Source organism: Tachysurus fulvidraco, chromosome 22 (assembly GCF_022655615.1).
Source record: "Tachysurus fulvidraco isolate hzauxx_2018 chromosome 22, HZAU_PFXX_2.0, whole genome shotgun sequence".
NCBI lineage: Eukaryota > Metazoa > Chordata > Actinopteri > Siluriformes > Bagridae > Tachysurus > Tachysurus fulvidraco.
In genome coordinates, this window is record NC_062539.1 from 17,913,184 (window position 1) to 17,928,336 (window position 15,153).

At 39.8% G+C, this 15,153-nt stretch overlaps 1 protein-coding gene across 16 annotated transcripts in view; it reads right to left on the bottom strand.

The window, feature by feature from the left end:
* The window catches only part of elna (elastin a), a 56,097-nt gene that overhangs the window by 25,087 nt on the left and 15,857 nt on the right, over positions 1–15,153 (bottom strand). For 13 of the 16 annotated variants that reach the window (XM_047806382.1, XM_047806380.1, XM_047806377.1 and 10 more), the window contains exons 6-12: positions 4,408–4,461; positions 3,208–3,279; positions 3,002–3,031; positions 2,276–2,353; positions 2,030–2,110; positions 1,909–1,941; positions 1,759–1,821 (exon numbers count right to left, since the gene is read on the bottom strand). In XM_047806382.1, coding sequence (XP_047662338.1) covers positions 1,759–1,821; positions 1,909–1,941; positions 2,030–2,110; positions 2,276–2,353; positions 3,002–3,031; positions 3,208–3,279; positions 4,408–4,461 — 411 coding nt within the window. The remainder of the gene's footprint in view (positions 1–1,758; positions 1,822–1,908; positions 1,942–2,029; positions 2,111–2,275; positions 2,354–3,001; positions 3,032–3,207; positions 3,280–4,407; positions 4,462–15,153) is intronic. The other 3 variants (XM_027162143.2, XM_027162140.2, XM_027162147.2) reach the window with 3 other exon arrangements.

The following is a 15,153-nucleotide window of genomic DNA, read 5'->3' on the forward strand; positions in this document are numbered from 1 at the left end:
TAGGATATATATTCAGAAAGAGAGATTAACAATGGATCAAACTGAGGTTAGTGCAAATCCCCAACACCATCAACTCGAAAGTTCATTTGAAACTTCAGCTTGAAACTATCTGTTCTGCTCATTTCACTACTCATAAACTTTGCTTCTTTTTTGTAAAAAGCAAAGAATTATTAAGCTAACCAAGCTTTTTTTTTTTTTGTGACGTAGGCATACACATCGACCCTTATTCTAAAACAGTTTAATCGTTCAGAAACATTCATCATAATGTCAGTTATCAAAAGCCCTATTCGGACGGGACTAGTTCTACGTGGGGATGTGGAGTGATGCAATTTTACCTCAGGACGTCTGTAATATTAATCGGCCAATTCGCACGGGACAAGACATCTCAGTAAAACTAGCAGAAGTGGGAGGGGTAACTCTCTTTACGCACCACAGTAACCTCCTTGTCGTCATGTGTGTATGATGTCGCTTCCTGTTTCAAGCACCCCCATGCTTGCAAAACGCGGCAAGAACTAGTTTTAAACAGGAAATGACGGAATTTTACCCTACATATTTACAGCGGGTCGATTCGGACGGGATCAGTATTACCTGAAGTCATTTTTCCGGACCTTTTTACAGAAGGTAAAAGTCACCGTAATCTTTACTGACATTGTCCGTAATGATTACCGAGATGGCACATTCAGACGGGACTAAAATCACCGAGAAGCTCTGGTAATAATTATTTTAAACCCCCCCTGCCCCCCCCCACGTCCCCACGTAAAACTATTCCCGTCCGAATAGTGCTAAAGACCGACTTTGAGAATTCTTCTCAGTGGTGAAACTGTTGCTAGAGGAGTGCCATCACTTGGTGGAGGGAAAGGCACGATCTTTTGTTAGCGATACCACATGAACCTGAGAAACCCCGAGCATTTTAAAACAGCAAGAACGATGAACTCAAAATACATTTAATGGGCTTTTATACTTTTACAATCTTAGCTCATCCTGGCTAAAAAAAGATAAAGCTGCTTCTCTTTCCACTAGGTACCCTTCAGCCCCAAAAGGGGCATAGATCAAATTAAACAAATAAGCATCAGTCTGTGCTGTTTCCTGGGCTCATACATATTTGGCTATGGGACACCTTAGAGTTTGCAAACTCTCAGCTCACCCTATTACAGTGTGCACTAGGATCAACATCTAGAACAATTACTACATCTAAACAAGGACTTTTCGTATCATCTCCACAAAGTACCGCCAAAGGACAGGCTTTGGCTTTCCGTGGGAGATCTTAGAAGAAGACAAGACTGTTTATCAGCCCTGTCAAGCTTGAACTACCAGAGCAACCTGAAGAAAGTGCTGGTGGGTTGAAGGGGTTCTATCCCTTCCAGAATCCACTGATAAAGCCACATGGCCTGTTTAAGTCCATTTTCCATTACCATGGACTTCAAACCATGATTCGATCTACTACAATCTAATTGTAGGAGTCTCATATGACATTCTGCACTGGAACTCTAATTATCCTTTGATTTAAAATCAGAATTTTTGTATAAATAGCCAAGATTTTTTTTTTTAGTCACTGTAAACTCTTTCTAATATTATTACAATAGCAAAAATTCTAAGCCTTTTGATTCTGTGTAATATTCTGGTTTTTACTTCATTCTGTTGCCCTGATTGTCTGAACTGAGTCCATCTTTGACATTATGTCTGAATCTGTGTTGTGGATTGATTTTTCCCAGCATCCAACTGCATTGTCTGCTTTATTAACAGTAATAAAGCTCTTACCTGGCTTTGGTTTAAGTCCTGTTCCTGTTGCTACACCTGGAAGAACACCTAGGCCATTAAACCCTGTTGATGTGAACAGTGGAAAGTCAGACCAACACTTTTTCAGAGAATTTTGTGAAAATGACACTTGGAAATGTGTTGGACACACACCTTGACCAGGCAAGGCTCCAGGCACTCCTACTCCTGCATAACAGGTAAGACATCCGTTTATAAAATGATTATAATAAAATCTAAGAATTAAATATTAAAAAGGACACATCCAGATACTTACCTGGCACTGGTGCCTTTCCTGGTTTTGCAGGTTTCCCACCAGGACCCACAGCTGGGAGACCGATCTGAGGAATGACTGGAGCTAACAGAAAGACAATGACATCAGTAACAGAATAGTAAGATGCCCAAGTGAGACTAAAGTCTCCTGCTGTGCACCGCTGTGTAAATAAGGTTTAAAAAAAAGGTCTAGAATGAATACAGAGTAATGTCCTATTTAGTTTGCAGTCTGTGAGGTTGTGTGTCTTACCTCCAGGGAGTGCAGGCCCACTGCCAGGTACAGTGCCCCCTGCACCAGGACCTAGTACCGTCCCTCCAGAACCTGGCACTAGAGCAAAACACACAAAGAATGAGCTATGTTTATTAGGATGCATGTCAAGAATTCTGATATTAAGTTCTGTTTTTTTACATAATCAAATGTCTTCACTGTTCCAATCTGAGAAAATGAGCTGGCGGTTCTGGTTTGAGGACTTGGCACGACATGTTTCAAAGTTTTCATCTATTTACCTAACCTTCTTCTATCTGATGCTTGTCACGCTGCTTTTACAATATGAAGTAAAGCACCAGGTTTAGGTAGAAACCTCCAGCATGATTCCCCATGGAACATACACTGGTTGATTTGGCTTCAGATCTGACGTTCGTTAATTGAAGCTCAGGCCAACTGGAATACTATGAAAAGGCGACCGTTATTGGAGGAACGCTGCCGACACACTGCCTCATTCTGTTTTTATAGACCTCCGGTACTGCCAGCCTCGGTGGAATGACGACCTGACTGAAACTGTGCTCAATCGTAATGATTAATATGATTAACTCATAAAAATGACTCATATTTTACATAAAGAGTCGTTTAATAATTTGATCAGTGCATCACTTCCCTAACCATTAAATATCTTACTTTTAATTTACTAACTAACTAACCAAGGAGAACTGAAATTACACAGATAACGATGTCAAGACACGAAGTAATTTTATGTACCTCCTTTTCCAGGCTTGAAGCCTCCGGCACCTGAAATGAGTTTAAATTTACATCTTGGGCAACATTTATATCGAGCAAAGTTTAAATCACAGGATGAAACATAATACAGACCAGAATCTGTCTGATTCAAATGGAAGAAAGATATTAAACTTGATTTATATTTATACATCTAACACCAGTTATTGACTTAACGTGCAAAAATTAACCTGTTTTCCCAGGTTTCAGTCCTCCAGCTCCTGCTCCAGGAACAAGTCCACCACCATATCGACCATAACCAGCTGAATGAAGAAATACAAAAATCACCTCAGGGTGTGACAAAGATGTTTGGAACAATTGATATAAGTACCTGAGATATATTTTGTAATGAAATTAAGTGTAAAAACTTTTTTTTTCAGTAGTTTCATCAGCGTCATGGTCCTTTGGTCTTTTGTTAATGGTTTCCTATATTATATAGGAAACAATAGGAAGGCAAGTCACTGACTACCTGCAGATAAGGACAACAACTTCCAAAGCTTCAACGTTCATGCTAAAACTCTATAATAGGAATTTAATGTCACGAGACATGAAACAAATCATGGGCAATGCCACTATGCTAAGTCATGTTTAATGTTTAACCAATATAGAGGGGAAAACTTTAACTCCTTTTATGTTTTGTTGTGGAAGTTCTGAGGTTTTAGAGACTTAAAGAATAAAGTATAACACCGGTAGACAGGGGAAAGAGTAAAAAGGTTTCACAATTTATTGTGCTCAGTTGTGCAGCAGGACCCAACACTCCACATGTAGCATGAGAGATGAAGGGCCACCATCATTGATTACATCAAGGTTTTATAGACAGAACTCAAGTAAAGAAGATATGTAAAAGCAAAACATCATCGATCATCGGTTCAAAATTACCGCATCTCCTGACCAAGCTAATCTGGACCAGGCCAAGGTCTGCTAGAAGACTTACTGGACGTTCTTTATGACTAATTCCCGATAACTCGTCTCCAGTCCCTACTGCCCTTGTCATAATCTTAACAAAACAACTGATGACAACGTCAAGTCTCTGGTCATACAGGGTACAAACATGGAAGGACAAAGCGCGTAATATATATACACAATATTTTGTTATATGATCCTCCGGATTTTTTGATGCATCCTAATCTGGCCTCCTCTGAAAAAAATCTGCATTAAGGAAATTTTAATTGAATGAAATTTAATGAATTAATATTTATATTTTAATAGTTTAATTAATATAATAACTGCCCCTTCATTTGGACAGTTTGAGTACTTGAGTATTTGGATAGAAACTGGGTACTTGGCTTGGATTTCCAACCATAGGCATCTGCCTTTATTAAGCTTTGAGTGTAATATGGAACACATATAGCGCTATTCCCCAGAGTAGATACGGAGTAACGATACTACACCTCCAGGTCTGTATCCTCCAGCACCCAGGCCACCTGCTCCTAAGTTTCCATAACCTTAGAAAGGAAAAGAAGAGAAATGAAAAGGAATATTTAAGAGCAGAATGTACTGCTGGGGATCTGAGTCATTTATTTCCCTTGTTCAGCACCTACCACGTTTCAAATCTGCGGTAAGAAGTTTATTTGGCAGCTGAGACAAGCAGTCTTCTCAGACCATAAAGAACAGATGGGTCGGTTTAGTAATGTGAAAGAGAGAGAGAGCGAGAGAGAGAGAGAGAGAGAGACTGAGGGAGAGAGTGGTACAAGGCTTTTGGATGCTTTGAACAATCTTTTTTGGCTTTGATAAAAAGGAGTTTTGAACTCATTGAATATTTATGTCAAGCCCGTGTTCTCGTCCCACATGGAGATCGTGTTCTCTTCCAACATGGACGTGCTACACAAATGGAGTCATTCACCAGACTGCATACTTAACTTTATGACACGGAATGAGCGGAAGAGAGATCGGAGCAAGATGAGCAGAGGAATGCTCGGTCTGTCAGTCGCATTTCTGCCACAATAAATCTGAACATAAAGCTACTCATTATGGCAAGGGGAAAAAACAACAACAACAGTGTGACAGATGGAGAGAGACAAGGCCAAACTCATTCGCCATTTCAAGTCTCCACTAATTAATTATGATTAGGCACGTCTTTCTTCCCGCGGTATGTTAACACGTACAGAAATGACAGCCGAGAGTGTACAGACTATGAATTATATACAGTATGTCTGAACTGTACAATGTGCCGTGATGGAAAAAAGAGAAATCCTATATTGTAAGTTTGATGCATTCCATCCTTATGAGGGAAAAATTTCCATATGAACATTTATCTTACAGAGGATTTGCTTGCCACTTGTTAGGATCCGGTCAGATTAAAAAGTGCAACGCTTAGGGCGACTATGACCTGTCACTAGTGCTTCATGACCTGTCACTAGTGCTTTATTTTTTAAGTATTTTTTTCAGCTGCTATTCTACTCAACCATTCAGCCATTTAGAGTTATAAAGCTCTCATAGAAATTTCTGGCGTTGAGACACAAGCCATGGAGACATTACTCCTTGCAAATGATAGCATTATGGGATTAGAAAAAGGAGGACTACTGTGAGATTAATGCTGTCTCAGGGACATGTGTCAACTAATGTGAGCCCAATCCTAAACTCTCTCACATTCTGAAAATCCATCACCATCCTAATAAACGCCAGCTGATCTCCAGCGATCCATCAGAAAAAGGAATCTTCAGATACGTGGAACAGGCGCTGAGACAGGGCTTGTCTGCCATTAGTTAATGATGCACTATGAAGCACTCCCCTTGGTTTCCCTATGTCGGACAGCAAGCCTCCCTCAAGCGCCTCACGTATCGTCTGATTAGTCCAACATTCCCTCATGGAATTGAAGCCAAGCCATGTGTGATTGGAATGTATTACTGGCTCTTTGCGTCGTCTCATTGAAAAGCTCCGGGTGCAACAGGGTTATCTGCACTCATTCTAAACGTCTACAGCCAAATGAGCATTTACACACAAGCATGACTTGGCTTGGGAGAACTCTCGTGAATTCTATTCCATAGCTACAGTATGTATTTTAGCGGAACGTGTTATATTAGGCCTTATACTGTATGAAATACACCACATCTCATTAGACGTAATATCAAGAGAGGCCTTAGCTCATGTAAAATTAAGATCTGATTCTTTTCAGACCTGATTGCTTGCTGTTGATTGGGATCATTATTCATATGGACCACTCCCGAGGCCCGGTGATTACCCAGAAGACTGCAGACGACTCACAGATTTCTGGCTTATTGTGTTGGTCTTCAAACACCAACTATAATTATTATAATTATATAAACGATAAGGGAATAAGATATCGGTTGTATCAAAATGGACCAACCACCGAATCCAGCTCTGCATAAGAGATGGCGATATATCGTGCATTTTGGACGACAGACCTATGGCGATTACTGTCCATATTGTCCAGGCATTTATTTTGATTTAGTATGAATCCAATATATAATTCATATCATAATATATAATTGGCATCATCAAAGATTTTATGTCACAAACTTCGAAAAGCCTTCTATAAACCGAGTTGTAGTTCCATATTCTTTTAATTTCAAATCATTGATAAAATTCATTTACAGGATGTTCAAAGTTTAGATGTTTTCACGATCAACCCATGATACGTAGGTGCTTTTCCAGAACCTTCCTTCTTGATGCTGTTTGTTTACTAATGTTCTTTTACCTTCCAAAAACAGGTGGGTTTATATCGAGACCACAAAGTGACACTTTTAGCACTTGGCATACTGAACTAATTTAGGGGTTTCACAGCGATTACTGTAGGTAAACACTTTTGCGAAGCAGTTTATGATTTAACAAAATATTCTAGTGACTATAAAGATCCTTGGGTAGTACAGCAGAACTGTTGACGCTTGTTATGTAGCGAGCAAAAACAGGCAGCCAAAAGTTAGCAGGAGAGCTCAAAGACTGCGGCCATCCAGCGTCGGCTTAGCCAAAGTCAACATTCAGGCCAAGAGTCTCTCCAGCTCTCAGACATGAGAAGTTTGGGTAAGTTAATCCTCAATGCAAACAAACTGCATACTGAGAGGAATAGGATATGAGAGAATTCATCTAACCATTTTTTGCCTGTTTTTCCTCAGATACCATGTCTCAGACATGACATCTGGAGCACTAAACAATGCAGGTAGATGAGCCAAGATGAAGAACTATAGTGGTTTTATCTGTAACTTTGTTCTCTCTCTCTCTCTCTCTCTCTCTCTCTCTCTCTCTCTCTCTCTCTCTCTCTCTTCACCAGATGCGGATGCTAAAGGATTTAATTTAAGAGAGAAGAGAATTCCATGGCTCTTGTCCACAGAACCGATGACAGCCACAGCAAAAACGTCTACAGGCTGCTGGAGTCCAACAGCAGCGCTCTCCTGCAGATCGCAATCAATTTCATTACACCGCAACACTGACATGCCAAAGTAAAACAAAAAAGAAAGAAAACAGAAAATGCCAACAGGAACATACGCAAACCGTTCCATTTAGCAAAGTAATCATAGATTCATTCTACAAAATTGTCCATAGCTGCGCTAACCACCGCTAACTGGCTTTTTCCACAACAAGTCCTAAAAAGCCAGCATTCAGTTGAAGAAAATCAGACACAGCCATCTGAAGGGAAGTGGCACAACACTTGGCACAAATGATCTGAAAACAGAGCAAATTACCCCCAAGGTTTGTTCCTCAATTGCCGAAACAGTACAGGATGTTGCTGTATTTATTCATTTATCCCCAAATCAGGGCACGTAAGGAGCACGATTTAGAAGTTCTGCTATGAAATGTTTTCAGTTAAGTAGTGTTCTGGTCTGAAACATGGATGGAAGAATATTCAATGAGCTACTGTTTAGACTTTGCAATAGAGATATTAAAAGTTCCTATATAATTCTCTTAAAAATTTGGAACGTTGAACAAGCCATTTTTTGTATTCCAAATGAGGATTGTTAGCACATGGGATTCAAGGATGAAGGATTTTCATATAAACATCGTTTAAAGCAAGGAATTTGCACGGTGGCTCAAACAGTTAAAGATCTAGGTTCTCACTCATTTCTACCGCTTATCCGAACTTCTCGGGTCACAGGGAGCCTGTGCCTATCTCAGGCGTCATCGGGCATCGAGGCAGGATACACCCTGTACGGAGTGCCAACCCATCACAGGGCACACACACTCTCACACACTCACACACTACGGACAATTTTCCAGAGATACCAATCAACCTACCATGCATGTCTTTGGACCGGGGGAGGAAACCGGAGTACCCGAGGCACGGGGAGAACATGCAAACTCCACACACACAAGGCGGAGGTGGGAATCGAACCCCCAACCCTGGAGGTGTGAGGTGAACGTGCTAACCGCTAAGCCACCGTGCCACCGTATTTCATATTTAATAAACACATAATATTATAAAATATACAGCTTCCACAACAACCTCGGAGAAGACATTTTACACTGAAACAAAAACTCAATGAATTTCTTTAATTCGGATGAGTGCAGCAGCTCCAACCGATTAAACCGAGTAAGTGACACAATTAATACAATTATTTGATTGCATATTTTCCTGAAAAAAAATCAAACATCAAGCTCTCATTTCAGCTGAGATTCAAACCCACAACACAGAGACATTACCGCTACACTATTCTCTCATACATGATTTAACTGCTTACATAAACCTGTATTTAATTCCCATTAGTGTCAACGTACTCCGAGGATTTCTCAACATCGTTGGTTTACCTTAATTAATCCTGCTCACTCGACATCATTCGATTTAGTATTTAACTTGTTTAAATTAAGTTCACTATTATTTCTTTTTTTTTTCAGTGTTTGTCCCTCTAATACTGTGGCAGCAGTTTGGGGAAGAACGTCATGTGATATTTATCTCTATGTATATGTGGTTTTACGATTCGTGTACAGTGTGAATCATAGCGTACGTCGTACATACAGTACGGTGCATGCGCTAATACATACATTTAAATATATGTATCATAGTTTATACTAGAGTAGTGTTGTTACGTTGGTGATGGTACGGTAGAACGTTTTTTTCTTGATATAAAGAACCATCTATTTCACAATCGGAAACACACGTGTATGTGGAAACCGAGCAGACTAAAGTGCAGCACAAAGCTGTCATATAACTCTCCTGCTATAAGTAACAGTCACCGTGGGTTAAACATGATGAGAGAAAATAAAGAGACTGGCCAGACTTTTAATAACATGTTTTTATGTACGACGTGAGACAGAAAGCCACAACTTACAGTATAGCCAAAATGTCAACCGATATCCGGATGACTTTTTGTCGAGGGTACGTACAAGATGCTTTATTAGAAAGGGAATATTACTTAACTAACTAATCCACCTTGTGTGTTATTACTCAACATTCAGAGACACTTTTTATATGTATGTTGACCGTGCAGCACACTGGGGATTTTATTTCCTGATTGTCTGGCAAATTAATTTATAATTACATCCAGTACTTAAGACTCATCAATATAGGAAACGCTATAGTGAGGGACACATTACATTTACAGCATTTAGCAGACGCCCTTATCCAGAGCAACTTACTTTTTTTTTTAATCTCCTTATTATACAACTGAGGGTTAAGGGCCTTGCTAAGGGGCCCAGCAGTGGCAGCTTAGTAGACATAGGAATCGAACTCACAACCTTCCAATTTGTAGCCCAACACCTTAACCACTAGGCTACCACATCACCACAGCCCCACATCCTAGGCCACATCCAACAGAACCGAATGTCCTTTTCTATTCCTATTCTTTACTATTAATGTATCTGATAGTTTGATGAGAAATGGAATTGGACCCTACAGACGAACCGCACTATGTTTCTCTCAATAAGAGAATTAGAAAAGAGTAATGCTCTAAAAATAATGGGAACGGCTGTTCGACGGGGTTAAACCTATTATATCCTTGCACAATGGTTTTCTCTTCATACTTCGGTAACAATTTGGATCGGTTTCTGAATGCAGCGATCCGACACGTTGTCTACTCTTAACCGATCATCACCTATGTCACGTCTATCAGTCGTGGCACGTTTACAAGAGCTGATCTAAGAACCGCATTCTGGTGTAATTATCCGCCCCAACTCCTGAATGGTGACAACTCTGTTGCACTTAACGGCCCCGATTGTGCTTTTCTCATTTTTCCCCTTATAAGTCATTGTTTCTGCCATCCCAGATCTTGCGGTCCTGAAGGTGAACACCTGCCAAAAAATTTCTGTTTCTCAGCTATATTCCCTATAACTCACAAATAAAAGCGCTCTCTTTTTTGCTTTCCCATGATGTTTCTGCCGGTCTGTTGCCAGGCTCTTTAGTTTAGACTCAAACTCGGATCAGAGCTGAGATAAATAGGAGCAGCTGTTTGGCTCACCTAGCTCCTGCTCTTCCACTGTCATCATGAAGGATTAGTTCTTCTTTAAGGTACAGTGAAACATTCATGCTGAAGGTTTGTCCTGTTAATCTGCTTGGTTCTGGGACTGTACTCTGTGCTACTAATTCTATTCACAAAGTCTGGCAATGTTACTTTTTTGTGAGAATGGTTCCTATTTACAAGCATCTGTGATACGATTCATCGTGCTTACGACGATTACAGAAATGGTACCAGGCTGAACTGCTCAGTGACTTCACCTTAAGATCGACAAAAACACCCCCTCCCTCCGACCCCCTCACTGATTTTTCCACAATTGTAAGCCTCACTTCAAATACTTTTCATTTATTCACAAGGCGCTGACTGTAATGTTGATTGGTTTTTTTTTCTTTATATTATTAAATATTCATGTACTTAATATGAACTGTTAACACGTGCTATCGATCCTGTATTCAGGTGAAGGTGACGTGACGTACGGCTAAGTACGGTGACCCATACTCAGAATTCGTTGACTGCGTTTAACCCATCCAAAGTGCGCACACACACACACACACACACACACACACACACACACGCAGAGACACACAAACAGACACACACACAGCAGTGAACACACACAACGTGAACACACACCCGGAGCAGTGGGCAGCCATTTATGCTGCAGCGCACGGGGAGCAGTTGGGGGGGGTTCGGCCTTGCTCAAGTCGTGGTATTGCCGGCCCGAGACTCGAACCCACAACCTTAGAGTTAGGAGTCAGTCTCTGTAACCATTAGGCCACGACTTCCCCCTCAAAAGATTCAGAAAGCATTTCTGATCATTATAACCATTCTATTTATATATAATCCTTTTTATACATAATACTTTTTAGATTATATGTTGGTAGAAGGCTATAGAAATGTTGACTGCTACACATGGCTTTCATGGCATTTCTAGGGTATGGGTGGTATCTGTACTTTGGCATTTACATCAAATTGTCTGCAGCTCCACCGACGGACAAAAGAAATGTACAGAATGCTATAAATAATTGATATAATGCATCATTTCTTTGTCTAATCTAAAGCTAATGAAATAGCAGTCAGCTGCCACAGGACAGCATGCGCCACTCAGTACCAATGCCCAAATGTGCAAACGTGTCGATGAGGAAATTTATGTTATGTTATATTTTCTACAAAACAGCTCAGTAAAACTGTTGCATGAAACAGTGGGGCAGTGAACAAACAGCATATGTGTCTTTTTCCCAGTTAAGTTTCATTACTGTACAAACACTTTGCTCAGTTAGAACAGTTTAGAGAAGCGTGAAATCTTTGTGCTTTACACTTATAAATAAAGGCCACAGCAGGTCGAGAGCGATTATGTTAGTTCAGTGTGTGAAAAAAGTACGATGTGCCTAAAACAAACGCAGCATCCGGTGTGAATTGGCTTTAAAGAAGTGTAGCTGCAAGATAAAGATACTATAAATACTACGTGACAACATTAGTGCACACCAGAGTCGCCCTAAATGACTTTACATTTACAGCATTTAGAAGACACCCTTATCCAGAGTGACTTACAACTGAGCAACTGAGGGTTAAGGGCCTTGCTCAGGGGCCCGGCAGTGGCAGCTTGGTGGACCTGGGGTTCGAACGCATGACCTACCGATCAGTAGCCCAACACCTTAACCACTGAGCTACCACATACTTTAAACTGGATAAACTCATCGTCTCCGTGCTGCTCACTGGTACGTAGGTCACGCGTACTGAATAACTGAACGACTGAAACCTCGTTTATTTCTGTGTAAATTAAAGTCATTATTCATTTTTAATTCATTCATTCTCATGAAGAAAGGCCTTCTGTTAAATCTGTCCAAAAATATATAATAAATATATCTGCATTGTGGACATCATAGAGCAAACATTCAGGGTTTCAATGTACAATGTGATTATAAGCTTTATGTAACCTGATGTTATGCTTATAAGTGTAAGAACTGTGTATAATACTACTATGAATATTTATACAGGCTTATGCCAAGAAGTATAATCTCTTATGGATGTTATTTCCATATATAAATATATTGTATTAATGGATGCATTCTGGATTCATTAGAAGGTTTAATAAGCATCATAAGTGACTGTTTAATATTTTCTTACGTATAGCTTTATTTCTACGTTTCCACTGGAAACGAATCGCAATTATGGAATAAGCCAAACAGATCCTACAATTTGTTATATCGCATTTATGACATGTTTACAGATGTTTATAACAGCAAGTGAAACACCTGATCCTCAGTGAAAGTCTGTGGTGCAAAACATGCATCAGAAAAATGTCAATAAACCTGCCAGCAGCGATGGTATGTTCAGATGTAAATCATGTCCAGATGGTCCACACATGAGTTCGGTTCGAAAATGTCAGACTCGAGGAATGATACGGCCAATAAACTGTGCTCACAAGATTGTTCTCTGTCTTTTCTCCAACCTGCATGTTTACTTATTGCTTTCCCACCGTTCCAAACAGGATTGACAGGAATATTATATGTTCTGTTCAGGAGGGAAAATGATATGATGATAACCAGGATTTCACAAAGATATTTAAGGGCTGGAGTGAAAGTTATCCATCTATAAAGCATCACTGGTTTAAACGGCACATTCGTTCCTGATGCTATTCCAATACACCTCGTCGGTGTGATATCCAAATACTCGGTTAAGTAATAAAATTATTCAATGGTTTTGTTTCCGTTTCTCAGCTATTCAGACATTTCCATAGAAAGTCTAATGTCTTTTATGACCTAAATACTACAAACGGAGAGCTTAGGGATTACATAACTGTCAAAATACTAAGTTCTGGCAGTTTTTATTTAACTAAGCGAACTAATTATTAAAACCTGTATAATGAATCATACACCGAAAGTAGAACCACATTTCGATAATGACCGTATTGAAGCGAATGGCGAGGAACGAAAGGGCTAAAATATTCTGGGAGAAAAGTTTCCAAATGAAAAGTGAAGTCTGGATGTTCCGCTTAGTCCAAAACGGATAAGAAGAGCGTGATTTTTCCAACATGGTTGGTAAGAACATAAGCGTTACACTTGGCAAGGTAATGACTTAACGTTCGGTGTTGAAATTGGGAGGAGTATCATACAGAATAACACCTCAAAGTATATTGATAGGAAATTTTTGGGAATTTTCCGTTGCAGATTTGAGTTACGATCCTAAGGTCAATGTTTGCCCCAAAATATCTGTGGATTGTGCCAGGGAATGAGAGGGAGGTTTACCTTGTCACTACGGACCCGGGCTCGAGAGGAGTCATTATTCACTATCAGAGGCCAGCAGTGAGTGACTCGGGGACAGGTCTGAGCCAGCTAATGAGAAGCACATGTGCTCCTTGAGACACTGGCGTTCCTCCCGACTCATCAGCCTGGCCTACTCCCTCATGATCTCTCAACCTTTTCTTTTCACTCTGTCTTTAGCTCTATTTTACTTGTTCTCTCTCTCTCTCTCTCTCTCTCTCTCTCTCTCTCTCTCTCTCTCTCTCTCTCTCTCTCTCTCTCTCTCTCTCCCCAGGTAGAACTATAATTGCCTTTGGGACGTTGCTGGATTATTATTTTTTTTCTTCAGACAGATAAGAACAACAATGTTTTTAAGGATTAAAAGGGTCAGAGAGCTCGAGTTTCCCCTTCTGACTGTGTAAAGAGACAAAAAGCAGCTGTGCTTTTTTTTTTGTCTCACCTCTCATATAAAATATCGAATCTTTCTCATCCTGTGATTTTTTAATCCTGTAAAATCACTTTGAGTCCATTTTTTACTACAAACTGTATTTATATTTATCCTCTTTCACAAATACACAAAACGAACGTCTTTACGTCTGTGTTTAGTGTCCTGTTTTGTTGTGTGTTTCGTGTCCTGTTTTGTTGTGTGTTTCTTGTCCTGTTTTGTTGTGTGTTTCTTGTCCTGTTTTGTTGTGTGTTTCGTGTCCTGTTTTGTTGTGTGTTTCGTGTCCTGTTTTGTTGTGTGTTTCTTGTCCTGTTTTGTTGTGTGTTTCGTGTCCTGTTTTGTTGTGTGTTTCGTGTCCTGTTTTGTTGTGTGTTTCTTGTCCTGTTTTGTTGTGTGTTTCGTGTCCTGTTTTGTTGTGTGTTTCTTGTCCTTGCTACGATTTGTACAAAAGGTTATGTTACATTCATAAAACGTGTGCAAATGGAGAATTCCTGTAAAGTAATGGAGTTGGAGTTGGGTATCGTTGGCACTTAAATCCTCCAGAGTATTATTTTATTTTGTTTAAAAACCTCTGTTCTGTTACAGCAGGGTTCACTGATATCAGAGGTTTTATTTTCATGAGCTTTAGTTGGGTGTTTTTATGGCAAGTCTCACAGCTGGTTAAAATAGTTACAGCCAAGTGGTTTGTTCATATTCATCACACACACACACACACACACACACACACACACACACACACACACACACACACACACACACACACACACAATAAACAAATAAGCTTATTCCTGTATGTTTATATCAGCATATTCTGACCATCAAGTCTCACGTGTCAGTTAATCTGTATGTTTATCTGTGTTAGTTAATCTGTATGTTTATCTGTGTCAGTTAATCTGCAGTTAATCTGTATGTTTATCTGTCAGTTAATCTGTATGTTTATCTGTGTCAGTTAATCTGTATGCTTACCAAATGCTAACCTACTGTTAGAGTTATTGTGTCAAAAAATAGTTACCCTGAGACAAATTGTCCGTAAACAAATTAAATGTAAACCTGTGATCACTTCCTAATGTTTTAAATGTATAAAACTTTCCAATGTCTACATGAGTT